The following is a 24,831-nucleotide window of genomic DNA, read 5'->3' as shown; positions in this document are numbered from 1 at the left end:
TGACGAACGGCCCACTTACTTACAATACGATTTTGATTTATTTGTTTTAATAATCTAATTTTAATTGTTTGCGATATAAACATGAACTTAAAGCCGAGTTAGCAGTTCCAACCCCAGCTAAGCTAGCTTTTCGGGTCTGGTTCTGGGTAGAGCATGGTAGTTGAAGTCAGAATCTCATCCGTGACGGACCGTGCAAAAAACTAGTCAACAAAAATATAAAAAAGAAACCTCTTCAGAATTTTATTTTGAGTTGCAAAGATGCAATTTGCAGTGTTATTTTACCTCTTCCTGGCTGGAAATTTGTATTCCCATCTAGAACCGGTTGATGGATATAAAATACTAGCTGTGTATTCCTATCCAGGTAAATTATTTACAAATCAACATGTATATATTCTGATACCGATGCTATGTATTTTCGATAAGGCAAGTCCCATTATATGATGACCAATGCTTTGATTAGGGAACTTGTCGAAAGTGGTCATCAGGTGACCATGATTACTGCCATATCTTTGCAGAAAGAGGATCTTGGCAGCAACTACACGGAGGTCTTGATAGAACCGGTCTATGATTACTGGCACGACGGTGAGTGGGGTGTATTTCTGAAAAGCCTACCGAATCTTCAATCATCGCCATCGTTTGAAACCGCCAGTTAAGCTGAACCTTGGAGCCCAGCACTTATTCGAGCTGACCCGCATGACCATCTATGATACTCTAAAAATGCTGGAGATTATCGGGGTGAAAACCACGGAACATGCTCTACGACAGCCCAAGGTTCAGGCCCTTATCAATGCCAAGCAGACGGACGGAATCTTCGATCTTCTACTGGCGGAGCAGTTCTACCAGGAGGCCTTCTTGGCCCTGGCTCACGTCTACAAAGTACCCGTGGTAACCACTAGTACTCTGGACCATGAGAACCACATGAGCCAGATGATGGGCCTGATAAGCCCTTGGTCTTTTGTGCCTCACGGTTTTATGCCCTTCACCGATCGCATGAGTTTCCTGAAACGTGTGCAGAACTCCTATGTGTCGTTCTATGAAGATATGAATAGGCTCCTCAACTATTTCCCAAAAATGGATGCGGTGGCCAGGGAGTTTTTTGGCCCTGTTTTGGGTGAGTTGAGGAGAACGCTTTTCGGGGAAGCCACCTAACTTGACTGTATTCCAGGTGAGGTGCCAAAGGTCAAGCACATGGAACGGGAAATCTCGGTGATGCTGCTCAACAGTCACGCACCGCTGACCACGGCACGTCCCACCGTGGATGCCATGGTGTCGGTGGGTGGCATGCACATCTATCCGCCCAAAGCTCTTCCGGCTGACATGCAGGTCTTCCTGGACGGGGCCACCGAGGGCGCCATCTTCTTCAGCTTGGGCAGCAATGTCCAGAGCAAGGATATGCCCGCGGAGATGCTGCGACTGTTCCTGCAGGTATTCGGTTCCCTTAAACAGCGGGTACTGTGGAAACTCGAGGACGAGAGTATTCGCCAGCTGCCGGAAAATGTGATGGTGAGGAAATGGTTGCCGCAGGCGGATATTCTGGCCCATCGCAACGTGAAGGTTTTCATCACCCACGGCGGATTGTTTGGTACACAGGAGGGAGTTCATTATGCTGTTCCAATGCTAGGCATTCCCATCTTCTCGGACCAGGTACTTGCAGATAAATCCGAATTCATCGCGTTACTTAGTTTTGTTTTCATTATAGCACCTAAATGTGAACAAGGCCGTTTTGGGTGGATACGCCATTAGCTTGCACTTCCAATCGATTACCGAAGAAGTCCTGCGACACTCCCTGCTTCAACTCATCCACAATGCCACCTATAAGGAGAACGTGCAGAGGGTCTCGGACATTTTTCGCGATCGACCGCAGGAGCCGCGCAAAACTGCTGTCTATTGGATCGAATATGTCATCCGGCATCGGGGTGCACCGCACATGCGATCCGCAGGCCGGGATCTCAACTGGTTTCAATTCTATCTGCTCGATGTGATGGCCTTTGTGGCCGCCATTGTCTTGGCAGGAATACTGGCTCTCTCGTTAGCCATTAGATTGCTAATGGGCAGCAATAAAAAGCACAGGAAGGTGAAAAAAAATTAGTATTCGTGAATTTAAGCAAACATTTTAGAAATTTGATTTAAATGTATTCAGAGTTAAACCACTTCATTTGCGTTATAAAGAGTAAATAAATAGATCACGAATATACCAAATCTACGAAGAAGCGTGCTACAAATCGCTCGTGTGTTTATAGAACGAACAAGGTTAAATTTTAATAAGAATGTTACGCTAGAGTCGAGTACCTCGACTATCAGATACCCGTTACTCAGCTAAAGGGACCAAATGGAAATGGATATATGCAAGCAGCAAAGCGAGATTGAAATGCGCCACCTACCGGCGGTAGACAGATTTAAGCGTTATGAGCGTTAGAGTGGGCGTGTCAAATTTTTTTTTTGGATCAATCGATAGTTATTGACGAGACCAATACATTTCAGTTAAAATTTTTAAACTAGCATGAAAATGGTGGGCGCCACAGGCTTGGGCGGTTTGTGGGCGTTAGAGTGGGCGTGGCATATTCGCGTAACAAACTTGCGCTGCGTACAAGGCTACGGAATCTAAATCTGAGATCCCAATTCGCTATCTTTGATAGTTTCCGATTTACGATTTTTTGAAGTTTGTAGGCGGTTTGTGGGCGTTAAAGTGGGCGTGGCAAACTTCTGTTGCTGATGAAGAATATATACACTCTATGGGGTCGGAAACGCTTCCATCTGCTTGTTACATACTTTCCGACGAATCTAGTATACCCTTTTACTCTACGAGTTACGGGTATAATTATATTTAAAACAATTAATCTGGTCAAATGTAGGGTGAAACTTATAAAGCATGACACTTTTAAAAAATATGGATAAAAATATGTAAATTGCGAAAAATCACTTAATTAAAGATCACAAAAAGGTTAGCATTTTTAGTATTCCATAACATGGTCTTTGCATGCAAAGTTCTAATGTGCTAATTAAATTGGGTTTATACATAGTACCTAGAGAACGTTCCATATCAAAACTAGTTTTAAAGAAACATATTTCATATGCTATCAATCGGTGTCTTATTTGAGTACAAAACCAAGAAGGAAATTAATCTCGGCAAGCCGAAGTTTGTATACCCTTGCAGTTATAAGAAAAAATCAATGTTAGTAACACCATGTTAAAATTTTAAGTATTGTTGCTAGCTTCAGTGATATTAAAAAACCCGAAAGGAAGTTCGGCAAGCCGAAGTGTGTATACCCTTGCAGTTATATTTATTAATTTAATTCGAAATTCTAAAAAATACCAAAAATGGAATATTCCCAATAATATGTATAAGATACTATGTCTCATATTAATGTGTGTTAATATGTTTCATATTAATTTCCCACCAATTTTCCGATTGTTCCTAAAGCAGCAATATGATATAGTAGTCCGATGTTGATAAAATTAAAGTCGGAATTCAGAACTCATTAAAAAATGTTATTTCCTTTGGGAGCTATAGATATAGTTTTCCGATCCGGCTGGTTCCGACTAATAGAAATACGACTTTTGGGAAAGATTCAGCACGATAGCTTTAAAACTCAGAGACTGGTTTGCATAGAAACGGACGTACAAACGGGCATGGCTAGATCGACTCGTCTAGGGATGCTGTTCAAGAATATATATAAATTATGCGGACGGAAACGTCTCCTTCACTGCGTTGCAAACTTTTGACTAAAATCATAATACCCTCTGCAAGGGTATAAAAAAAAGATTCTTCTCTTCGTGCTTTGATATACTTACCATAGATCAAACAACCGGTTCCCATTTAAAGTAGGTAGTTCGTTGAGCTTTCGCTATATTGACATCTTTTGATAAAAAGCAATAAGATACGCAACAGTCGAGGCTATCAGATACCACTTAATCTATTTTAAGATTAATTAAAATTTAAAACCAATTTTAATTTTCACTGATATAAAACATTCACACATTCATTGTGGGAGTTTGTGGACATTAGAGTAGTTTCTAGTTTTCACAGTTTCGGAGACCTCAGCGTTCATTCGGACGGACAGATAGACAGACAGATTGACGTACAGACGACCGTGGCTAGAAATACTCGACTAGCGATCCTAATCAAGAATATATATATGCGGACACGCCTCCTTCTACCTCTTGCCCGTTTCCCAGTAAGGTGTCGATCGTTTCATAAACAATAAAATCACCTACTACATTTGTAAAAACGACGTATCAGTCCCCATTCCCAGTCGCTTAAAAGTCGTCGGTAGAGTCGGTTTTGACTGTCCTTTCCGTGGAAAACAACCGGAAATGGTCTGTTAAATGCAATCATTAAGAATAATAATAGATTACTGGCTAGAAATAAGCTCAGAAGAAAATTTCACTAAGAGTGGTTTTAACAAAAAAATAAAAATAACACGAGATCTCCAGGCTTTAGCGACCTAGTAAATTATGAAATCCATACGGTAATCTAAGCCACGTATGTACATAACGGTGGCCCAAAAAAAATCTTGATCTCACCCCTTAACAAAGTGTCCAAAAAATGTATTCAAAAACTAATATTATATATTATTATAATATAAAGTAACGTAACAATTTACATTGTGTTACAAGCACCGTAATCAAGATAGAGGTTAAAAAACTGACAGAAAATCTGCGAAGGAGAATATACCTTTGACCCTTTTTCAAGCTGGCGAGTACGGCTTAAAAGAATACAAGCTATAAAAACGATACTAACCGCGTATGATTAGTTATTAAATTACCTTTGGGTAAACCTAATTTTCTGTCGTTCAAAAATGACATTTTTTATTTTTATTTTTTTTTTATTTCGACTGGGATTTTATGTTCAACATAAAGACAACAACTTATTTTGTTTATATTTTATTTAGTTTACAATTTATTATTTATTATTTACAAAACTGTATAATTAAAAAATACGCATTCTTTTTTACAGAATTTCGGAAGTGCTTTGCACATACTTTTCTTGAGCATCGTGGCTCTTCAGCAACTAGACTTGGGTGCAAGTTCCCGCATCCTCGCAGCCTTTTTTTTCCCTGGGAAGAGCCACTTTATGATGACCAATGCCATAATCAGGGAGCTGGTAAAACAAGGACACGATGTTACATTCATCACTCCATTCTCCATGGCCAAGGAAAAGCTTGGTCCGAACTACTCAGAAATAGTGATACCAAAGTACGATTTCTGGCCAGAAGGTAAGTGAAGTGGCAAGTAAACTAAATATTTTAAACTATTTCCTTCTCTTAGCTAACAAGATAACGAGCACCAACAGCGTACTAGGAATGACTGATGTATCGAGTTTGACCCTTATCCAGCTGGTCAATATGATGGGTATTCGCAGCACAGACTTTGCGTTCGATCAGCCGGAAGTTCAAGCCATTATCAATATCAAGGATAAAGTTGGGAAGTACGATCTGCTGCTGGCACCGCAGTTCTACAACGAGGGTGCCCTTATCTTGGGACACCTGTTCCAGATCCCCATCATAACTATTTCGACCCTAGGCTTTTCAAACTTCTTTAGCCAACTAGTTGGCATCGTCTCTCCGTGGTCCTATGTTCCACATGGCTTTATGCCCTATTCGGACCGCATGTATCTATGGGAGCGAATTGGAAATGTGGCCATCAGTGGTGCCGAGGATCTCATCAGGGAGTTCTCCTACTATCCCAAGCAGAATGCCATTCTAACTAAACACTTCTCACGCTTGCTTAATAGAGTTCCCACTGTCAAAGAATTGGAGCGTAACATTTCAGCAATCCTGCTGAACAACTATATGCCACTGATATCGCCCAGACCAATTTCCTTCAATATGGTTTTAGTGGGCGGACTGCACATTCAACCGCCCAAGGATCTGCCGGGGAATCTGCAGAAATTCCTGGACAAGGCTACCCATGGAGCTATTTATTTCAGCTTTGGTTTGTAAAATTAAATCTTTCAAGCATAGAGGACAATGAATATGATTTAATTATGTCTTTTCTAGGCTCCCAGGTGCGCAGCGCGGATATGCCTCCCGAAAAGCTTAAGATATTCCTAGACGTATTTGGCAGTCTGAAACAGCGTGTTCTTTGGAAATTCGAAAATGAAACGCTTCCCAATCTGCCGGCCAATGTTAAGGTTCAGAGTTGGCTGCCTCAGGCCGACATCCTGGCGCATCCCAATGTCAAGGTTTTCATTGCCCACGGCGGACTCTTTGGCATCCAGGAAGCAGTGTTCAATGGAGTACCAATTCTAGGAATGCCGGTCTATTGTGATCAGCATCTAAACATTTATCAAGCCGAAAAGGCCGGATATGCGTTGAGAATGGATTTCCGAACACTAGCAGCAGATGAGCTACGGAAATCACTGCTTGAGCTGATCGAAAACCCCAAGTATAGTAATAAAATAAGACAAGCTTCAAGGGTGTTCCGTGATAGGCCACTTAAGGCAATGGATAAAGCGATGTACTGGATAAACTATGTGATCGAGCACAGGGGAGCTCCTCACCTGGTGGCAGCTGGCGTGGAGCTGCCCTGGTACCAGTTCTACCTTCTAGACATTGTGGCCCTTGCTTTCGCTCTCATAATCCTGTCAATTATAGCAGTAATCCTGATCTGCCGCCGCAGCTCTTATAAATCAAAAAACCCTACCAAGAAGAAGGCCCAGTAGACTTGGCAAAAAACGAAATAAACTTTATTTCTTTTAAATAAAGAGGAAAGAATTATGTTATATATAAGTACATTTATACTAAATGTTGTATAATGTTAAAGTAAAACTGTAGTGCATTGGTAATACTGAACTGAACTGAGTTCTGAAAAAGATTACGGTAATTCATTTTATAATAAAAACGATTTAAAACACATTTTGTATATAATAAAATGTACTATTTTTGATCTTTCGGTGTAGTATTCATAGTTCTTATTAATTGAAAAAGGCTACTTGAAAAAAAATAAACATTGATAAATCTATGAATTGGTGCGAATTTCTTACGTACATCAATATAAATTCAAATATATAATATATATATAATATATATATAATATATAATATATATATAATAAATATATAATATATACATAATATATATAATATAGGCATACACCAATAAAATTTTACTTACAAATTAACATTATCATGATTACATAGAATTTTGTGAGCCCCAATAGATTACTATGCCATGGCGCCTTTGCACGACAATCAGTTCCCTCTATTTTTTGCACAAACCCCACGCAGATCTAAACTTTTGCTAATCTCAATGACACCATTTACAAACATACTCTTGCTACTTATAAGAGCGATCTACCTTCGAACCCACACTAAACGATCTATCAGTACCCATTCGCAGTCGTTTGGGAGTCGCCCACTGAGTCGGTTGCTGATTGTTCCCTCCGTAGAACACAACAAGCGGAATCAAAATGGTTTGTTGACGTTTTGTAAAAAAATTAATTTACTATCTGAAAGCTTTGGAAGCTTTTTGCTTCTGGCACTGAAATTTACTTAGAGGTTAAGAAACTTACTGATAAGCTTTAAGAAAATAAACCTACACCTATTATCAGCTTATATAGAAAGTCAAGCCCTCAAATGAAGGGCTGGTTAATAAGAAAATGTAAACGATCAGTGGCATACATTGTTAATAACCTACAGTATTGCTTTACAGCAATCGAGAAGTGCTTTGCACATCTTTCTCTTGAGCCTGGTGGCTCTTCAGCAACTGGACTTGGGTGCTAGTTCCCGCATCCTGGCAGCCTTCTTTTTCCCTGGGAAGAGCCACTTCATGATGACCAATGCCATCATCAGGGAGCTGGTCAGGCAAGGACATGAAGTTACATTCATCACTCCATTCTCCTTGGCCAAGGAAAAGCTTGGTCCGAATTACAAGGAAATAGTTATACCACAATACGATTTCTGGCCAGAAAGTAAGTCAAACCGGTTAAAAAAAATAAACGCATAATTTATAATGATATTTCTCAGTTAAGGAGATGACCAAAAGAGACACCGTTCTGGAAATGACAGATTTGCCAAATTTCTCCTTCCTTAGGATGGTCAATGTGATGGGTGTGCACAGCACTGATTTTGCATTCGAGCAGCCCGAAATTCAGGCCGTAATCAATGAGAAGAATAAGGTCGGCAAGTACGATCTGCTGCTGGCGGAGCAGTTTTTCAACGAGGGAGCCCTCATCTTAGGACACCTCTACCAGATCCCCATCATAACAGTTTCGACTTTTGGTAATGCCAACTACCTCAGCCAACTGTTTGGTATAGTGTCTCCTTGGTCGTATGTCCCACACGCCTATATGCCGTATACAGATCGAATGTCGCTGTGGGAGCGGATTTCAAATGTCGCCATCAATGCCGCCGAGGATCTCACCAGGGAGTTCTCCTACTATCCCGGGCAGGATGCCGTCTTACTGCTGGATAGAGTTCCGACCATAAAGGAACTGGAGCGGAATATCTCAGCAATTCTGTTGAACACCTACATGCCTTTGGCTTCGGCAAGACCCATGTCTTATAATATGATTCCCGTGGGTGGACTTCATATTCAGCCACCCAAGGCGTTGCCGGAGCACATTCAAAAGTTCCTGGATGATGCTAACCATGGAGCTATTTATTTCAGCTTGGGTAAGTTTTCCTTTACTTAACAATTCAATTTCAGAACTTTTTCTATAAAACATTTTCGTATAGGGTCCCAAGTACGCAGTGCTGATCTCCCGCCAGAAAAACTTAAGATATTCCTAGACGTATTTGGCAGTCTGAAACAGCGCGTTCTATGGAAGTTCGAGGATGAAACTCTTCCCAATCTGCCGGCCAATGTAAAAGTGCAGAGTTGGATGCCTCAGGCAGACATCTTGGCACATCCCAATGTCAAGGTTTTTATTGCCCACGGTGGACTCTTTGGCACCCAGGAAGCTGTATACAATGGAATACCAATACTCGGAATGCCCGTCTATTGCGATCAGCATCAAAATATTAATCAAGGAAAGAATGCGGGATATGCTTTGGGGTTGGATTACCGAACAGTCACGGCTGAAGAGTTGCGAGGTCTGCTTCTAGAGTTAATTGAGAATCCCAAGTACAGAAATAACATAAACCGGGCTTCGCGGGTATTCCGCGATCGACCTCTTGGAGCCATGGATACGGCGATGTACTGGATTAACTATGTGATCGAGCACCGAGGAGCTCCTCACCTGGTGGCAGCTGGCGTGGAGCTGCCCTGGTACCAGTTCTATCTCCTGGACATTGTGGCCCTTGCTCTGGCTGCCATCCTCCTGCCTATTGTTGCTCTAATCCTCCTCTGCCGCAGCAGCTCCTCCAAAGGAAAGGACTCTCCGAGGAAGACAAAGATAAATTAGAACCAAAACTTGAGTTTTATTTTTGTTAACAAAAGAGGATACAATTATGTTAGATAGTTCTTTGTAATAAATTTTGGATAATCTCGTAATACATTTCTAGGGCACTAGACAGCTGGTAATTGATAACAAAGCTAACGAGTAGCGTGCAAAGACCGCCCGCGACTAACTGAACTGGATGCTGAAATAGGTCAGGAGAATTAGCTTGGGATCTTCGCAGGGCCTTTCTTCAGTCCCCGGCCTTCTCTTAAGCTTGTTTGTGTGTGTTTGGTGTGCCTTGTGTTGTGTGAGTGTCGAGTGTGTGTTTGGGTGTGCTTTAGTGTGGGTGTGCGGCGATCTCTACTGGCTTATGACCATGGACTTCTTTACCTTCTTCTCCTTCCTCTCATGGGTGATGGTCACTTCCTCTGCGAAAGAATGAACAATGGTTGGTTATTGGGAGTTAGTCGGGGTTAGGACTGTATAAATATGCTCACCCTCGAACTTGGTGGGCAGCTGCTTGATCGTCTCGATGGTCTTGACGTTCTTCTCGCCGGGCTCAATGATCTCCTCCTCGTACTCCTCGATGATCTCCTCCTCGTCGGTGTCATCGGGATTGGCCTTGTTGCTGGGCACGGGATCGAACACGGTTTTCACGGCCTTCTTCACAATGCCCTCGGCTGTCACGGTGGTGTAGTGGTACTCGGTGCCACCCTCGATCTTGATGGTCTCCACGGTGGTAACATCTCCGGGTTTCTCGGAGGGCACGATCTTCTTGGTGCCCGACTCGGACTTGAGCTTCTTGGTGGTGGTCACGTTCTTCAGCTTCTCAGCATCCTTCAGGGTCTTCTTGTACTGCTTGATCTCCTCCTCGGTGAGTTCCACTTCCTCCTCCTCGTAGACAGTCTTCGAGGTGGTGATGGTCTTGCCAGACTCCAGTTCCGTGGAATAGGTGTACTCCACTCCGCCGGGAACTCGCTTCGAGGACACAGAGGTGGTGTCGTTCTGGAAGAAGTCAGCGGGTGGTGGAGGGGCCGAAGATTTCTTCTTCTTCTGCTTCTTCTCGCTGGGCGAGTTGTTCGAGGTGGAGGTGATGGCCTTGAGGTTCTGCTCCTGCAGCGAGTTCTTGCGCACAGTGCGATTGTTCTCGGTGATCTCGATGTTCTGGGTCACCGACACCCTTCGCTCCGATGTAGTGGTGGTGGAGTTGGACTGCTGATCCAAAACGTTCTTCTGCTGCTTCTGCACGATGCGGCGGGAGGATTCCGTGGAATCGGTGGACTCCACCGACGACTTCCTGGTCACGTTCTTCTTGTTCTTGTTCAGCTTGGCGGCCGTGTTCTCATCCACCTCCGTGGGAACCGAGTCGTAGAAGGTCTTGGTGCGCATGCTGCGGGTTCCGTCCTCGTTGATGGTGGTGTACACCTCCTCGTAGCCACCTTCGATGGCGCGGGTCAGCATGGTTGTGCGCTCATCGATGCGGATCTCCTTGCCCAGACGCTTCTGGACCAGCTTCTTGTTCTGCTGCTCCTTCTTCAGGTCCTCCTCGCTGACGGGCTTCGGGTCCCAGAAGGTTCGCACCTGGGTCTTGACAGTACCATTGGGCTGGGGGCTGGTGGTGATCACCTCGTAGCCACCCTCGATCAGCTTGTACGTGGTGCTTGCTCCCGTGGCCTTGTCGAACTCCACCTTACCATCTTGGATGTCCGCGGAGGTCAGTAGCTCTGTGGTGTGTGTGGATGTGTGTATAGTATATGGTATATGGTATATAAGGTATAAGCTCTCGAGTGTGTGTCTGCATCTAGGGTTATCCAAAGCACTTGCGGCTTAAGTCTAGTATTAGCTTTCGTCTTATCCTAAGCTAAATCTACGATATTGCATGGGTTTCCTCGGTAAGGCAGCCTGGCATTAGGGTAAATCTAGTAACTCTTAGACGACTTCCAAAAATTCAAAAATATTAGCTTTTATATTGACTACCTAATTTAGATACCAATTTAGAAGACTCAAAGCGATCTGTAATTTTTGTGTAATTATTAAATTTGACTAAAATTTATATTGCTTATTTTTCGAGTAACATTAGAAACACACATAAATATATTAATATTGATATTATTTCTTTGAAATCAAAGTCTTCAAATGGGTAGTGTTTCAGTGTGATAATAATCGTTGCATTAAGCGAAAAAGTCGCATACTTCTAAGTGAATATGGTTAAGTTTTTTTACTATTTTGATAACTACCAACCCTAATAACCTTATCAAAATCAAGGACTTCGTCTAAGAGCCCCTAAGTAAGCAATTTATACAGCATTTGTACTTTCTTGGATCTGTCTGTCAATCGTCGGGTTAGACGTGAACGGGTTGGGGTTCGGTTTCCAGAGGGGGTTCCAGTTGCAGCCGCCGGTAGTGCGACGACCCGCAGCGACACGCCAGGTGCGGCAGGCAGCTGTAGTGCATCAGCAGGTTCAGTAATTGCTATTTGAACTTGCGGCCGGACCGCTGTTTGCCGTTCTTGGAGACGCCGCTTCCGCTGCTGTTGTTTCCGCTTCCTGTTGGCATGGTGATGTGCTGCTGCTGTGCTGGCTGCGGTTGTGGTCTCGGTTTCGGTTTCGGGTCCGACTCGGGCTTGGTTTCCGTTTCCGGTTGGGATTGCGGTTGCTCCTGTCGCATCTGTGGATTCTGTTTCAAGGGGGCGGCTGGGGTGGCTGAAGCGTTAGAAGCGACTGAGGGGCGTGGCTGGTCAAGACGGTCTCCTTTCGCATTCCCTGTGTTATTAGGAGCCGGTGTCGCTTTCATCGCCTCCGAAGGTAACGATTTCTGGGGCGGATGCAGCAGTTTGCTGGCGGTTTCGTTTAGCAATTGAGCATAGCTTAGTGGGTTAGCAGGGTCACTATCGTTATCATTATCTGCAAATGTGGTTAGTGGTAACGAGATAGTAGTTTTAATTCAATTCAGCTACATCTTCTGGGTTTCTTGGTGATGCTGGTAATGCTGGTTATGCTGGTGATGACTGAAATGCGGTGCGTGATTGGTGCTGTCTCTTATGGCTACGTGATGGTTCTAAGACCTCAGACTTCCCATGGCTAAGATGGCTTAAAAGTACACAACTGAAAAGGCGACAAACGAGGCAGAAGAAAAACTTATGTAACTTAAGGTCTAAAATAAAAATGCACATTTATAAACAGGGTTTCTTAAATTGAAAATTTGTTTGTGTTGTTGGGGTTTCTTTGTTCTTGTTGTTCTCGAATAAATATTACGACAATATTTGCAAAAAGTAAATTATAACATAAATGGTATATATGTATAGATAGAAAAGTTAGGCTGCCAAAACACTTGAAACAAACATTTAACGCTCAGCTCGAATTCGATCCGAAGAGTGGGCGGTAAAAAAGGGGGCGGGCCAGTTCACACACACTCACACACACACACAGACAGATACACAATAGCCAGAAAATATTGGCTACAATTTCATTTTTGATTTTTACTTTATTTTAAATGGTTTTCGTTTATCTTTTCTAGAGTTAGTATACACTCTGTTCGGAGCAGATCGCCAGCGCCTAGTCATGCGCGCATAGGTGTACGACGGCACCTGCATCGCTCTCTGCTTATCTTTCGCCTTCTTTCTTATACCCATAAAGCTGTCGCTTATCTATTCAGCAACTACTTTGTAAGCCTGCATATGTCTATATGAAGATCTTGGAGCCAAGCTTTTTACACATTCACAGTCCGTCTGCCGCTCCGAATAAACGCTATACATTTTAATATAACCTATTCGTGCGTTATTAATTATAAATATAAGGGTGGCATATTTGTTGTCTTCCCCACAAACACACTCTTTGTTTGGTTTTTATTCATAGAAAAAACATATGTACATATGTGGGTGGTAACAGGGGGCGAGGAGGTCAGGGAATGGACTTTATGCCACGATGAATTTGTATTTCGGTGCAGATGAGCCAAAAAGTTATCGCTTTACTCGTAAATCGGTAAACACACGAGAGGGTGAAAGTACAAAATTTTCAATTAAAATACAATGAAGTGTAAAAGTTTGTGGCGGGGGCCAAGTGTTTTTTTGTATTGCTTTTGGCAGAAGGGGTTTTTTGGGGCAAGAGATTGGGGCAACTGTGCCAAGTGTGCCGCCCACACGCACACACATCACATCACATCACGTATGTCGAGAGCAGGAGCAGCAGCAGTGCAAAAAGTTTAATTTGAAAACTTAATTAAAATTTCTTTGCTTTCTCTTTCTTTTGAAGCAGATGTGTGAGGCGGGGGGCGGAGGGGCAAATAAAAATTGCATTTATGACACTCTGAAGAATTCGTTTCGACAACACTTTTTTGGCCTGAACCTCGAATTTCCATTAGAGCAAGGGCTCCATGACATTGGCAAGAGTTCACCTGCCTACCAAAAGGGAATTACGATGGTAGGGGTACTGGTCTGTGTGTGTGTGTGTTTTTAGGGGAGGGGGTTGGTTTGGATTGAGTGTGTGCGTGTACAAGAAAAAATGGCAACAAAACGACGAATAACGAACGATTTGCATTTGTTTGTTTTTTGTTTTTGTTTTTGTTTTGTTTCGGTTTTGTATCTATGAGCTACCAGTTTCATCCGACTCCTTGTCGCTCTTCCCCTCCAGCGTCTGCGAGATCTTCTTCCAGATGTTCTCGAAGGAATCGGCTCCGGAGTAGTCGATCTGTCCAGACTCCCAGCACTGGCGACGCATCTGGTTCTCGTAGGCCTCCTGCTCGGGAGTGCGCTGCTCACCGATGCGAATCTGTGACAGGGCACCAGCCAGACCCGCCTGAAAGTATGTTAATTAAATTGATTAAGGCGTTATTTAATCAAGGCAAAGAGAAGTGGGAGGAATACTATGGCTTGGTGTTGAGTTAAAGCACATTACATGCACTACGAATTAAACATTTATTAGCACGCACTATGCAGTGCGCAGACGAACGGTTGACAACACTGAGATGTTAGTTACGGTGTACGGTGCACGGGGCGTATGATTAATATGACAACAGAGTGCTACTCGGGGCATAAATCAAGTATGCGACGCGTTGCGCTCTGGCTGCTTACGTTTGCAACTCGTGTCCCTGCAACTCTGGGGCAGATTACTATGTGAAAGTTGGAATGAAGTGCAGTGGGTGGCTTTGGGTGGGCACATGCAACACGAGGATGAAGTGCCTGCTTCTGCTGCTGAGCTTCTGAGTTTGTGAGTTTCAAGGTGATGATGATGATGTTGGCCTAATGGGGAGCGAGCCCTCCCTGGTCCATCTACATTTATGCTTGACCAGGTGCCAGGCCAACTAATAATAAATCAACAAATGCCCTTATCCAGGCCACAAACACAACGTTGAACCATGAACCATGAACCAAGGACCATGAACAATGAACGATGACCGAAGGACAATGACGATGACAATGACAATTCGTATGCAAAACAGTGACTAGACGAAAACCAGGGCATTACAGTATCACTATCACTTGCACTAGCACTTGTACACTTGCACACCACTATCCGATGCTGCTTTTGTTGGTTGGGAGTCGGGATTGCTACACAGAAAAAATATCATTTCGGTTTTGATACTAGAAGATACCAGCTTAAACTTCCTTTTCAGAGATATTTAATGCCAATATTATATTATTTGAATATTAACCTATAAGAATCAATATAACGAAAAGCTTTTGAATACTTTTGATGTAAGATATTCCTGATATTATCAGAGAGGTTTCGGTTTTTAATATTACATATTTTGTATGTCATTGAATAAATTACTGAAAATTAAATAATTTAAATATTTATCTCTTAAGTCTTTTTTTTTGAAGTAGTTGTAAGATAGACATCTGCAGGAAAATGTTTTTGAAAATGAATTGAATCGATAAGAACATTTTTTTCTGTGTAGTTTTCAGGACGGGTTTGGATTGATTGCCTTTACCTCAGGCGGCGATGTGGCTGCAACTTCATGTTCTTGTTGGTGGTTTGTCGCAATTTCTACTGTCTGACTATGCACGAAATGATGAGGCGTGGGCGTGGGCGTGGGCGAGGGCGTGGGCGTAGCTGGGGGCGTGGCAGTGTTTGAGGAGGCGTATTCAGGTGGTTGTGAAATGTTCAGCTCTTTGCTATTCACATCTACGGATGGCAAGTCTTCGGCATTGGCAGTGGCATTGTGGGTTTGGATTTGAATTTGGCTTGGGGGTGGAGGAGGAGTCGTCGACGGAGGTGGGTGGCATGCATCGTCATGATGCCACTCAGTGGCATGTTCATTTGCATTTGCATTCGCATCCGCATTCCCATTGTCCTGGTTGTGATTCTGGCTGGGATTGTGACGTTGTTGCTGCTGCTGCTCCTGCTCCCGCTGCTCCCTCTCCAGATTCTCATAGTAATCTGCCCAAGGATCGCGGAACTGGCGGACATGCAACAGTTGGTGGTGCAGCTTCTGCTGCTGGTAGAACTCATGCTGCTGCCGCTGATGCTGCTCATCCGCCGCGAATTCGCTTTGCGTTTGCATTATGTTTAGGCAAAGGCACTGAGACGATGTTAGATTTACAGAGTTATATGCACGACAAATGCGATTCGGCAGTCCATGTATTTTTTATGGCAAAGTATAATTTACAGAATGCGCAAACAGGGGAGAGCAAGAGTTGGAAAATAAAAGTAAATGAAAAGTAAATCAATTTGCTAAAATAAAAAACCAAACGGCACAGAACGGAAAAAGTTGGGAAAGTGGTATTTACAAAATGAGTTGAGGTATTGAGCCAATTCGAGCTGGTCTTTTTGATCTTTTCAAAAATAAAATTCCTATACAATTTTGTTTAACAGAAATAACATCTTTAAACATTACAAAATCAAATCATATTTTTATATTTGAAATAAGATCATTTAAGTTCACAATTTCTTCCTGTGTAACAACAAAAGGAGATCCCCAAATGTGTGCTAGTGTGTGTGTGTGTTTGTGTTATGGGATATATCTAATGATTCAGTTGAATTTTCTGGCATCACCCCCAAGCGACCATCTTGATTTGAATCATTTCCATCTATCGATGGCGTAAACCGAAAACATTTCCCTGGCTCTTGGCCAAATTGATGCAAATTAGAAAAAACAGAAAGAAAGTGAACACTAAGACAAGCACTCTTACACACACACACACATGAGACACACACAGTTGGACAAATATTACAAAAAATACAAAAGAAATAAATTAAAAGAGAACCCAATTGAGAATCGGTCCGTACGTCTGTCTATGGGGCCAAAAAATCAGAAAAACAAAAAAAAATGGGTTACTCTGGGGCGTGGCTGCTAATCGAGGAAAAATCAACAGAAAATTGCTAGCCGATACAAAAAAAGTAATGAAAACGAACTCGAAGAACGGTCGATTAAAGTGAAAAGATAGAAAAGAGGCGAGAAATGGAACTGTAACGAGGTCAGCTATTGGCGAGAAATAAATGGCAAATAGATCGAAACTGAGTTTGTTTGCTCGGGTTATTTACTTGGCGCACAGAAAGATGGATAAATAAATAAATATTTGCGTTATAATTAAGATATTTACACGGGGGTGCTCAAGGTCTCTACAGATCTGGTGCTAGATGGCTCGGCAATTGGAGATCTGCTTACCTCTGGACTGGACCTGGACCCTTGGGCCATTGTTCCCGCGGGTCGATCACTAGCACTATCATTTCCTGGCGTTTGCTTGCGGTTAGCGAGTTAAGAAACGAGGCAGGGGTTTTTTGGGGCAAATTGGAGCAAAAACATTGGGTTAGACAATAAAATTCTTAGGTTAGCTTTAGTATGGCGTTCAAAAACAGGGGACAATAGATTTCAGTCTGATTATTTCGGGGGCAAAGTGGCTGCAAAACGTCAAGGGGTCAAGAGTTTCAGGTAGACTACTGAAAGCACTTACCATTTCGGTGGACAGGGACTGGATCACATTTTCGCAGAAGATGTTCCACCACAGCTGAATCAGATCCTGGGCGTGGGCATAGTCCGACGAAACGCTGGCCAACTTCGTCTCCGAGTTGAACTGAATCAGCCAGGGCTTCAGCTTGCCGGCGAAATGCAAAATCTTAATCTTATCTCTGAACCTGCAAGCCGAATGGTATTACAAAACTATTTTCCACGCCTTATAAAGATAGCGGGGTACTCACTGTTTGAAGGCGGGCAGATAGCAGTACGAGGCATAGGCCGTCACATTGTACACAAATGGCAAATGCTTCTTGATGTCCGCCGTCGCCCAGTCGCCGAAGAACTGGTTCAGCAGGCCCTGGTCACCGCCATCGAAACTGCCATTCTTCACGGCAAACTCTGTGATCTGGCTGAAGGTGTCCACGCTGGGTCGGAACACGAACACGCCGGAGTTGAAGCAGTCCGGCCAGCTGACATCCGGAGCGGCCGACAGTTCCTCGCGCTCAAACAGCTCGTCGCAGTTTTGCAAGACCTTAGAGATGGAAAATGGGTTATTAAATTAGATTTATGAATTTAATATGAAAATATTTTAACATAATGTATTTAATTATTCGCCTAATGTATTTACCCGTTAATAACTAAAATAATATTATATTCATAACTCATATTCATAATATTAAATTCATATGTTGTAAGTTATTAAATTCTGTCTTAATATAATCAATTCAAATGATTGTAGTTTTTATAATTACAGAACAATTCCAAAAATTTAATTGAAGGGAAATTGATTTAAAAATCTATGGTATATTTCACAATTTTTAAGCAAATATCTCTTTTTTAATATGGTCTGCTTTCTTCAAACTATCTGTTCTGTGATTACATTTCATTCTAATTTAACCAATGAAAATTGTTCTTTTATAGATAATAAATCAGAAATAGTGTCAGCACAATAGTATTATAAGACACTCATGTTAATATATACAGCTACTTTACGATGTAAATACTTTGCAAACGCTATAATGATTTTAGATCGCATTAGAATTTGTCCTTGAACAATATCAAAATAATTACCAAAGCGAAAACTTGCTTGTGACTATTTATTTACTTCTTTGTTGACACTTAAATCCAAATAAAAATGTTCGATTCAAACTATATGAGTTAAAAACACATTTTTCAAAGTTCAATAAATATTTTCAGAAGATCAAACATGATTTCTTTTAAATTGCTTGTATGTTTGCACTTTGGTCCATCCGAAAAACATTTAAAAAACATTTAACGCGAGGGGTCATACAAATAGGTATTTTCATGAGATCAAAGTGCCCTCCAGAATGTATATCTGATTTATTTGAGATAGTGCCTACACTATAGAGCTACATCTTACCAGTGTATCCGCGTCCAGGAAGACGCACTTCTCGAACTGGACGAGGCGCCAGCAGTGCAGCTTTGTGAAGGTCACGCCCAGTTCGGGGCGGGAGAGCAGGGCCAGGTTGGCGGCGTCCTGTGAGTCCAGCACATTGACCTCCTGCACCACGTTGTACACCTCCTTCAGTCTGTCGCGCATCGCCGGCGAAACGGTGGGCGTGACCAGGACGGCCAGCTGGTGGGCGGTCTTGGCCCTCCTCAGGGAGTGGGCCAAAACCAAGGCACCCAGTGAGTACGTGTCATTTGTCGTCAGCGTCACCCAAGCGAACTCTGTTTGTGGCAAGAGATGGGAGACAAGAGAGATGCAAATTAAGCGCTATATTGATATAGATATCTCAGAGATACGACCAAAGTCAGAGATACAAATTGGGTTACAGAGCAATAAGATACTGTTGCATTGCACGTTTCACTGCTGCAGCTGGCGGGGAATTCGCTTTTGTATTTATTAGTTTCGGATTCAGCAAAAAACGTTATGGCTTATAAATAAACAAGCGATTGTTCGGGTTCCCCATTCAAAATAGAATAGATATGTATGTACAAGTGGTGTGTGCAGATCTCCAACTGCGTCAGCGGCGCCCACATGCATCCCAAATTCATTTGCTTTGTTAGCGCAGATAAAATTGCAAAAAAAAAGAGGAAAAAACTTATAAAGAATTGGCAAAATCGAGCAGAGCATATTTCAGGCGCGTCCAAACGAGCAATTAGAATTTTGCGTTGTTGGCATTTAGTTGGGCAAAAGCTATAGATAATTATTCATGGCGCTGGCATATCCTACAGATACGTATACATGATTATGGGGCGATTATGAGCTTTATTTTTTTCGATGCATATTTCTTACTCAATGGGGATTTAGTTTGGACTAGATTAGGTTGGAATCTGTATGGTACACAATTTAGAAGCGAATTTCTTCGAAATCCTATCCCCTTTTCGTGGTAGTATTAAGATATTGTTAAACCATGCGATCTCGTTGTTTTGAAAATATAAAATTCATTAGAGTTAAAATAGAGAGAACATAAAATTATTTTTTATTTCCAATTTTGATTATTGACAAGTAAATGGAATTTAGAACACTATTATTCGGGTATTAATGCTACTGAGAATATATATACTTATATATACAGGTGTGTATATATATGATATTCGTGGTACATTTCGTTGAGCTAACTTTAGTCGGGTTAAGTGTCTGATTAGAGTTCTGTATACATGGGTTTTGGTTTTGTTGTTTGGTTTTAGAGAAGCAAACTGAAAAGGAACTGTGAAGCGCAGGATACAACAAGTAGATGGATTACAACAACTACCTTCTCGACTACGCATTCAGATACGGATGCGGATACGGATGTGGACACATTTACGGATACGGATGCGCATACTGATGATACCTGCCGCACAGCGAGCTAATCAGCGGCATTCAAATGCATTCGCTAGGCTGATCTTGATCTTGATCTTGATATTGATCCTGATTTGGATTGAGATAAGGACGATCTTTATCCTCCGCCGGATGCTTTAATGTGTGCATGTATGTGGGTGCGGCTTGTGTTTTTTATTTGTGTGTGTGTGCTGGTGAAAGATACACAGATGCTTTCTTTTCTATTTGCGTGTGTGGGTGCTTGTGAAATGATTCGTTGAGCCTAAAATAAAAATGAAATCATTTACTTTCTGCGGCACTAGAATGGATCTTAATAACTTCTGACTTACCGGATGTGAGCAAAAATGACAAAATATTTCACAAAACAATAAAACTTGTGGGGGAGAACGATCAAAAAAAGAATTCTCAGCAGTCGTCATAAATTTGGCGATTTAAACAAAATAAAATAAACAACACTCGGTCTAAATATAACCTTTCAACAACTGTTGAAATTGTCAAAATGAATGCGTCGCGACATTTTCCTTAATAATATGCTTAGCACGTAAACCTAAAAATAGGTAAATTAGCAATTTATGTGACAGCTAATTGTGGGAAAATTCCTTAAAGTTGTTCACAGTGTAAAAAGAGAAAAAGACACTCTCTTCGAAACAAAAGGTCTCTCTTAGTTACTCTCTTTATTGAGCAGAGTTTGCGCCTTGGTTTCATCTAATCCACCCCGCATTTATCAATTGCGTATACCGGGAGCACAATAAAGCTGATAAAGCGCCCTGCCAAAGCAAGTGGGCAAAAAGGTCGGGGAGTCATGGGTCGAGCTTTTGGGTCTGGGTCAAGTGACTGAGCAAATGCCCGTTGGAGCGTGATGAGACCCAGATCAGATTAACGCCAGACACCGCCATGAATGGGGTCACCAATTAGATGAATGAGGGAGCCGAGACCTTGAGGGAGATAATACATATACATACATCCCGAGCCCTCCCGGAAACCCGTTTGTCAGGGTCCCCATTGAAGCATCGCGATAATTTGCAGCCGGCGCATAAGAAGCAAAGTACAGTCGAACCTGGCTAAGAGCGAAATATTTCACTCATAGGATCTTAGATTTCAGGTGCTTAAAATTTATTTGAACAGTTTTCCATGCAATACGCCTGGAACAAGCTTCAAAGTTTAATTTTTAAATATTTAGGAACCATAGTTTTGGAATATAAAATTTAAATATATTAAATAAGTAAAAGATTCATCTAAGTTCTTCAAAAAGAAAACAGATCCTTGTTAATCAAAAATCATTAGGGCGGATATTTAAATATTTACAAAAAATAATATCCCGAAACCTTTTGGCCTATATATTATTTTTGATCTATATAATATATATTATATCATATTATATATTATTTATTATATATTATTTTCGGTTTTCATGGTTTTCAACTTTTAACAAGAATCAAAAGTTATGTTGGACTGTACGATGGAAATGCATAATGGGATATGCCAAAGGGAGTGGTCTTCAGAAGGAAATCGGGGGAACGTCGGCGACACCAACGCACAAATTGGCGAGTGCAAGGCGCGGAACAAGTTCTGCGGGAAACCTCAGCAGGCAGTGTGTATCTTGTAGATTCCGATTCTGTATCCGAAAGAGCAGGCCACTAAAAATAGCCCCGCCAATGTGAAGTGAAATGAAATGAGACTGTGTCTGCTGGTAGGCGATGCATTGGATCGGTACAGGCAACGCAGCAATTTTAGAAATTGAATCACCATGGATGTGTATGGATATGGACGGGTGACCGAAACGCGAGATGCTGGAGATCCCTGCGGGCTGGGAAAAATTCAAGGCAGCTGCCGTAGGTTGATGATTAATGCGGGCATAAATCCGTGCAGATTTAATGGATTTTCCAAGGAAAGAGCAAATGATGAGAGATCCCACACTTTTTGGTGGGCGATGCGACACAAAAGAATGTTCTCGGGCGTGGAAAACTTTTCGAAATTCAGAAAATAATATTATTTTCGAACGCACAAACTTGTTAGTGCCTGTCGCCAGCCATAATTCCGACCCATACATATAGGCGGGACTTAAAAATAGAAAAACATCTATGGGGTATACTGCATATAGATTGTGAATAATATACTATATGTAAGTATGGGGGAGACGAAGGTGGAGGTGCTTCAAACACGATCCCCGGACGTCAGCGTGTGAAAATGCCAAGGCGAAGTGCATCCCTTAATGGGCTGCTAATCTCAATGGGCCGCAGATGCGGAAATCACACCGTTGATAAGGCGGATGGGGATGATAAGGCCGCTAATGGCGCTACGCGGGCTTACTGGGTCACCGGATTGCGACAGGTACAAAGCGCAAAAGCGGTGTAATCCCGTAGAATCACAACAAATGGGGGTTCTCTCAGCATAACTCAAAGCTCCCACTCTCTTCTCTTTCTCCGCTTGAAGGTTATGTGAGCTTCTCGTTATCAGCGGTTTTGTGCACAAACTTTTCATAAACAAACAAATATGCCCAGAGGCAGCCAGCGGTACCCAATGCAATGGTAGTATTTTTTACACTCTAAGTTTTTTTTGTAGAGCGAAGGAGAGGAGAATCGGGGGGTGGTGAGGAGGCAGGAGAGAGGGAGGGCCTGTGGGCCGAGCAAACGCTAGTGAAGGTCAGTAAAGGTCGTAGCCAAACATCGTTGAGCGCTCTATGCTCGATTTATAAATATATATACTATACTTAATAGTGCGATTATCGCCATGATTTTGATTCGGTTTTCGATTTTGATTTCTTGATTTTGCATAACTCCTCCCAGAAGAAGCGAGTGTTATGAAATGGGCGGGTATAACGATTGGTTGGTTGATTAGCAGGCAACAAACGCCAAAGGAGCTTTAACTTAGGGCAGGCTTTTCTTCCGATTTTCGGTTTTCAGTTTCCAGCCTTTAGCCATGCATACACACACACACTCTCTTCTTGCTTAGCTTTTCTTTTCTTTTTTTTGCATTTCTTTTTTTCTTTTCTTTTCTGGCTTTGGTTTTCGTTGTGGCCCAACTTACTGCTCATTTTGTTAGGATTTTATGGGTTAACTCTGGGTTTTATTGTGGGTAAACTCGATTTTTAGGACACTCGCGAGACTTTTCCGGCGGGCGGTGGGTGGTTGAGCTTTCACACTAAATTCGAGAACGAGAGCGGCGTTTGCGGTGCGCCTTCCACGAGCGATGACGAGAATCTGAAGCGGCTGCTTGCCTGCCGTGGGCAATAAATGCCTAAATGCCAATGCAGAGACACGGGCAGCGCAGTCGACGTCGCGGCCGGCGTCGTTGGCCACAGAAAAAGCCGGTGGGAGATTTATAGTACCCGCTACTCGTGCAACAAACTGGGTATATTATATTCGAGAAATAGGGTAGCACATAGCAATATTTCTACACCGAAAGTTTGCACATATAACAGCTGAGCAAAGTGAACCAGAACCACTGAACACATGAACAACTCAGCCAAAGTGAACCACTACAAAAGTGCATAAAAAAATATTTTTTAAAAAAGTAATAAGAGATATCCCTATAATAATGACAAAGGCAATCAGTTATATTATTTCATAAAAATAACCCCTTATCATGTTTTTTTTAAATAATTTTCTTTTCCTAATCTTTCCCTTAAAGTAGACAACGTAATTCGAAACGGGGCAGTGAGTAATAGGTATTTCATAGTCTAGAAATAGGAATACCACACTATATCATTCTTTCTGGCTTCATATACGCAAGCGAATGTGTGTGTGAGCAGGAAGGCGCCAAAGAAAAAGTATTTTGCATTCCGCTTACTTATATTTCATTTCTATTTCTGCTTCTTCTTCACTCGCCGGCTAATGCTGGACCGGCTATAATATAAACGTGAAAGAGAGAGCAGAGAGTGAGAGAACGAAAAAGAAAAAGTGCGAAAGTCGCATCAAAAGCAAACTTTGAATAGTGGTGGTAAGAGAGACAAAGAGCGGTGCAAAACTAAGAGAGTTTTGAGAGAACTTTAGGGTTGACAAACTGCTAATAATTTTGCAAATTAAATTAAAAATCATAATTACATTAAAGGAAGCTTATCTTAATAAGTACGACCCATTTGAATTGTAATTTAATAATTAAATTAATAGCGTTTTGTTGAGTGCACAAATCAGACGACACTTAGCTCGTAAAAATCATTGCATACTTTTTGGTGGTAATGACAAAAACATAGTCTTTTAAACTGTTGCGAAAAGCTCTGCATACTTTCAGGCTGCTAGCACGCATCCTTACCTGTCCATAGGAAAAAAGTAAATTTTTTTTCGCAAATTTTCAGTACTGAAACGTTCGCGACCGCTTTACATAGGAAATTCATATAAAAAAAAGGCCTGAAACCCCCTGAAAAAGTTCACGTGGTGCCAACCCCTGAATTTTTCCTATGGAAATTATTGTGGAATCAAGCACCACATGCCTGACGGTCCGACTGGGTAAGAATACCCGTTACTCAGCTAAGGAAAATGCGAGGGAGATGGATATATAAAAGGAGCAATGCGGCAATATTGCACATCGCGAAACAGCGCCACCTAGCGTCGATTCCATTATTTGCTTATAACTTTTTAATGAATGGTCCAATTTGGACAATTTTTGGCATGAAGGTAGATATTGATTAATTAATCAGTTAGTGGTTAGTAAACTTAATTCATCCAGTCAACATCCGCGTATAATTCGTTATCGATAAGAAATCACAAATTCATAAAGTAGTTATGGAAAAACCCTAAATACCATTAGTTCCTTGTCCTCTTTGTAGAATTTGCTAATATATACGGCTTGCCAACTATACTAATTGTTACCATTCCAAAATTATTCCGTATT

The 24,831-nt window shown here is 41.9% G+C and overlaps 5 protein-coding genes across 10 annotated transcripts; 3 read left to right on the top strand and 2 right to left on the bottom strand.

Moving 5' to 3' along the window:
• Positions 1–149: 149 nt before the first annotated feature.
• On the top strand, positions 150–2,945 carry LOC108010195 (UDP-glycosyltransferase UGT5). Its single transcript, XM_017075039.4, has 5 exons — positions 150–361; positions 424–582; positions 650–1,111; positions 1,166–1,644; positions 1,700–2,945. The coding sequence occupies exons 1-5, from the start codon at positions 259–261 to the stop codon at positions 2,087–2,089; spliced, it is 1,593 nt and encodes a 530-aa protein (XP_016930528.3). The 5' UTR covers positions 150–258; the 3' UTR covers positions 2,090–2,945.
• Positions 2,946–4,236: 1,291 nt separating this feature from the next.
• Positions 4,237–6,888, top strand: LOC108008131 (UDP-glycosyltransferase UGT5-like). 2 transcript variants are annotated; one of them, XM_070995265.1, is made up of 4 exons: positions 4,237–4,317; positions 4,958–5,216; positions 5,269–5,934; positions 6,000–6,888. In XM_070995265.1, exons 1-4 carry the CDS (start codon positions 4,315–4,317, stop codon positions 6,662–6,664), a joined length of 1,593 nt encoding a protein of 530 aa, XP_070851366.1. In that variant the 5' UTR covers positions 4,237–4,314; the 3' UTR covers positions 6,665–6,888. The 2 variants fall into 2 exon arrangements, with proteins under 2 accessions (XP_070851366.1, XP_070851367.1); XM_070995266.1 differs by lacking the exon at positions 4,237–4,317 and having other exon boundaries at positions 5,056–5,196.
• A 362-nt stretch (positions 6,889–7,250) lies between these two features.
• On the top strand, positions 7,251–9,555 carry LOC108008357 (UDP-glycosyltransferase UGT5). The gene is made up of 4 exons (XM_070994761.1): positions 7,251–7,413; positions 7,597–7,911; positions 7,967–8,614; positions 8,678–9,555. Exons 1-4 carry the CDS (start codon positions 7,251–7,253, stop codon positions 9,343–9,345), a joined length of 1,794 nt encoding a protein of 597 aa, XP_070850862.1. The 3' UTR covers positions 9,346–9,555.
• Positions 9,342–23,171, bottom strand: LOC108009352 (enolase-phosphatase E1). The gene is made up of 3 exons (XM_017073650.4): positions 23,029–23,171; positions 9,819–11,045; positions 9,342–9,749 (listed from the first exon to the last, which is right to left on the bottom strand). The coding sequence occupies exons 1-3, from the start codon at positions 23,033–23,035 to the stop codon at positions 9,682–9,684; spliced, it is 1,302 nt and encodes a 433-aa protein (XP_016929139.2). The 5' UTR covers positions 23,036–23,171; the 3' UTR covers positions 9,342–9,681.
• Positions 11,457–23,171, bottom strand: Gyg (glycogenin 1). Of its 5 annotated transcripts, XM_036812990.3 has the most exons (8): positions 19,934–20,233; positions 18,595–18,905; positions 17,456–17,745; positions 17,212–17,392; positions 16,926–17,000; positions 15,249–15,839; positions 13,912–14,113; positions 11,457–12,223 (listed from the first exon to the last, which is right to left on the bottom strand). In XM_036812990.3, the coding sequence occupies exons 1-8, from the start codon at positions 19,947–19,949 to the stop codon at positions 11,793–11,795; spliced, it is 2,097 nt and encodes a 698-aa protein (XP_036668885.3). In that variant the 5' UTR covers positions 19,950–20,233; the 3' UTR covers positions 11,457–11,792. The 5 variants fall into 5 exon arrangements, with proteins under 5 accessions (XP_036668885.3, XP_065719743.2, XP_036668881.3 ...); XM_065863671.2 differs by lacking the exons at positions 11,457–12,223; positions 19,934–20,233 and adding an exon at positions 23,029–23,171 and having other exon boundaries at positions 13,637–14,113; XM_036812986.3 differs by lacking the exons at positions 11,457–12,223; positions 16,926–17,000 and having other exon boundaries at positions 13,637–14,113; positions 19,934–19,951.
• Positions 23,172–24,831: the final 1,660 nt, after the last annotated feature.

The sequence above is a fragment of the Drosophila suzukii genome, chromosome 2R, assembly GCF_043229965.1.
Source record: "Drosophila suzukii chromosome 2R, CBGP_Dsuzu_IsoJpt1.0, whole genome shotgun sequence".
In the NCBI taxonomy this organism is placed as follows: Eukaryota; Metazoa; Arthropoda; class Insecta; order Diptera; family Drosophilidae; genus Drosophila; species Drosophila suzukii.
The sequence above is the reverse complement of the archived record's forward strand: the minus strand, read 5'-3'. Positions and strand labels throughout refer to the sequence as shown.

Bases quoted from the DNA above. Each gene is read 5' to 3' on its own strand.
- LOC108010195 (XM_017075039.4), top strand. From the start codon at position 259: ATGCAATTTGCAGTGTTATTTTACCTCTTCCTGGCTGGAAATTTGTAT. The intron at 362-423 runs GTAAATTATTTA...ATTTTCGATAAG, and splicing joins AGCTGTGTATTCCTATCCAG to GCAAGTCCCATTATATGATG. The intron at 583-649 runs GTGAGTGGGGTG...TGAAACCGCCAG, and splicing joins CTATGATTACTGGCACGACG to TTAAGCTGAACCTTGGAGCC.
- LOC108008131 (XM_070995265.1), top strand. The intron at 5,217-5,268 runs GTAAGTGAAGTG...TCCTTCTCTTAG, and splicing joins GTACGATTTCTGGCCAGAAG to CTAACAAGATAACGAGCACC. The intron at 5,935-5,999 runs GTTTGTAAAATT...TGTCTTTTCTAG, and splicing joins AGCTATTTATTTCAGCTTTG to GCTCCCAGGTGCGCAGCGCG.
- LOC108008357 (XM_070994761.1), top strand. From the start codon at position 7,251: ATGACACCATTTACAAACATACTCTTGCTACTTATAAGAGCGATCTAC. The intron at 7,414-7,596 runs GTTTGTTGACGT...CTGGTTAATAAG, and splicing joins CAACAAGCGGAATCAAAATG to AAAATGTAAACGATCAGTGG. The intron at 7,912-7,966 runs GTAAGTCAAACC...GATATTTCTCAG, and splicing joins ATACGATTTCTGGCCAGAAA to TTAAGGAGATGACCAAAAGA.
- Gyg (XM_036812990.3), bottom strand. The intron at 17,393-17,455 runs GTGAGTACCCCG...TTCGGCTTGCAG, and splicing joins TATCTGCCCGCCTTCAAACA to GTTCAGAGATAAGATTAAGA. The intron at 15,840-16,925 runs GTAAGCAGATCT...ACATCGTCTCAG, and splicing joins GGTCCAGGTCCAGTCCAGAG to TGCCTTTGCCTAAACATAAT.
- LOC108009352 (XM_017073650.4), bottom strand. The intron at 9,750-9,818 runs GTGAGCATATTT...ATTCTTTCGCAG, and splicing joins GCTGCCCACCAAGTTCGAGG to AGGAAGTGACCATCACCCAT.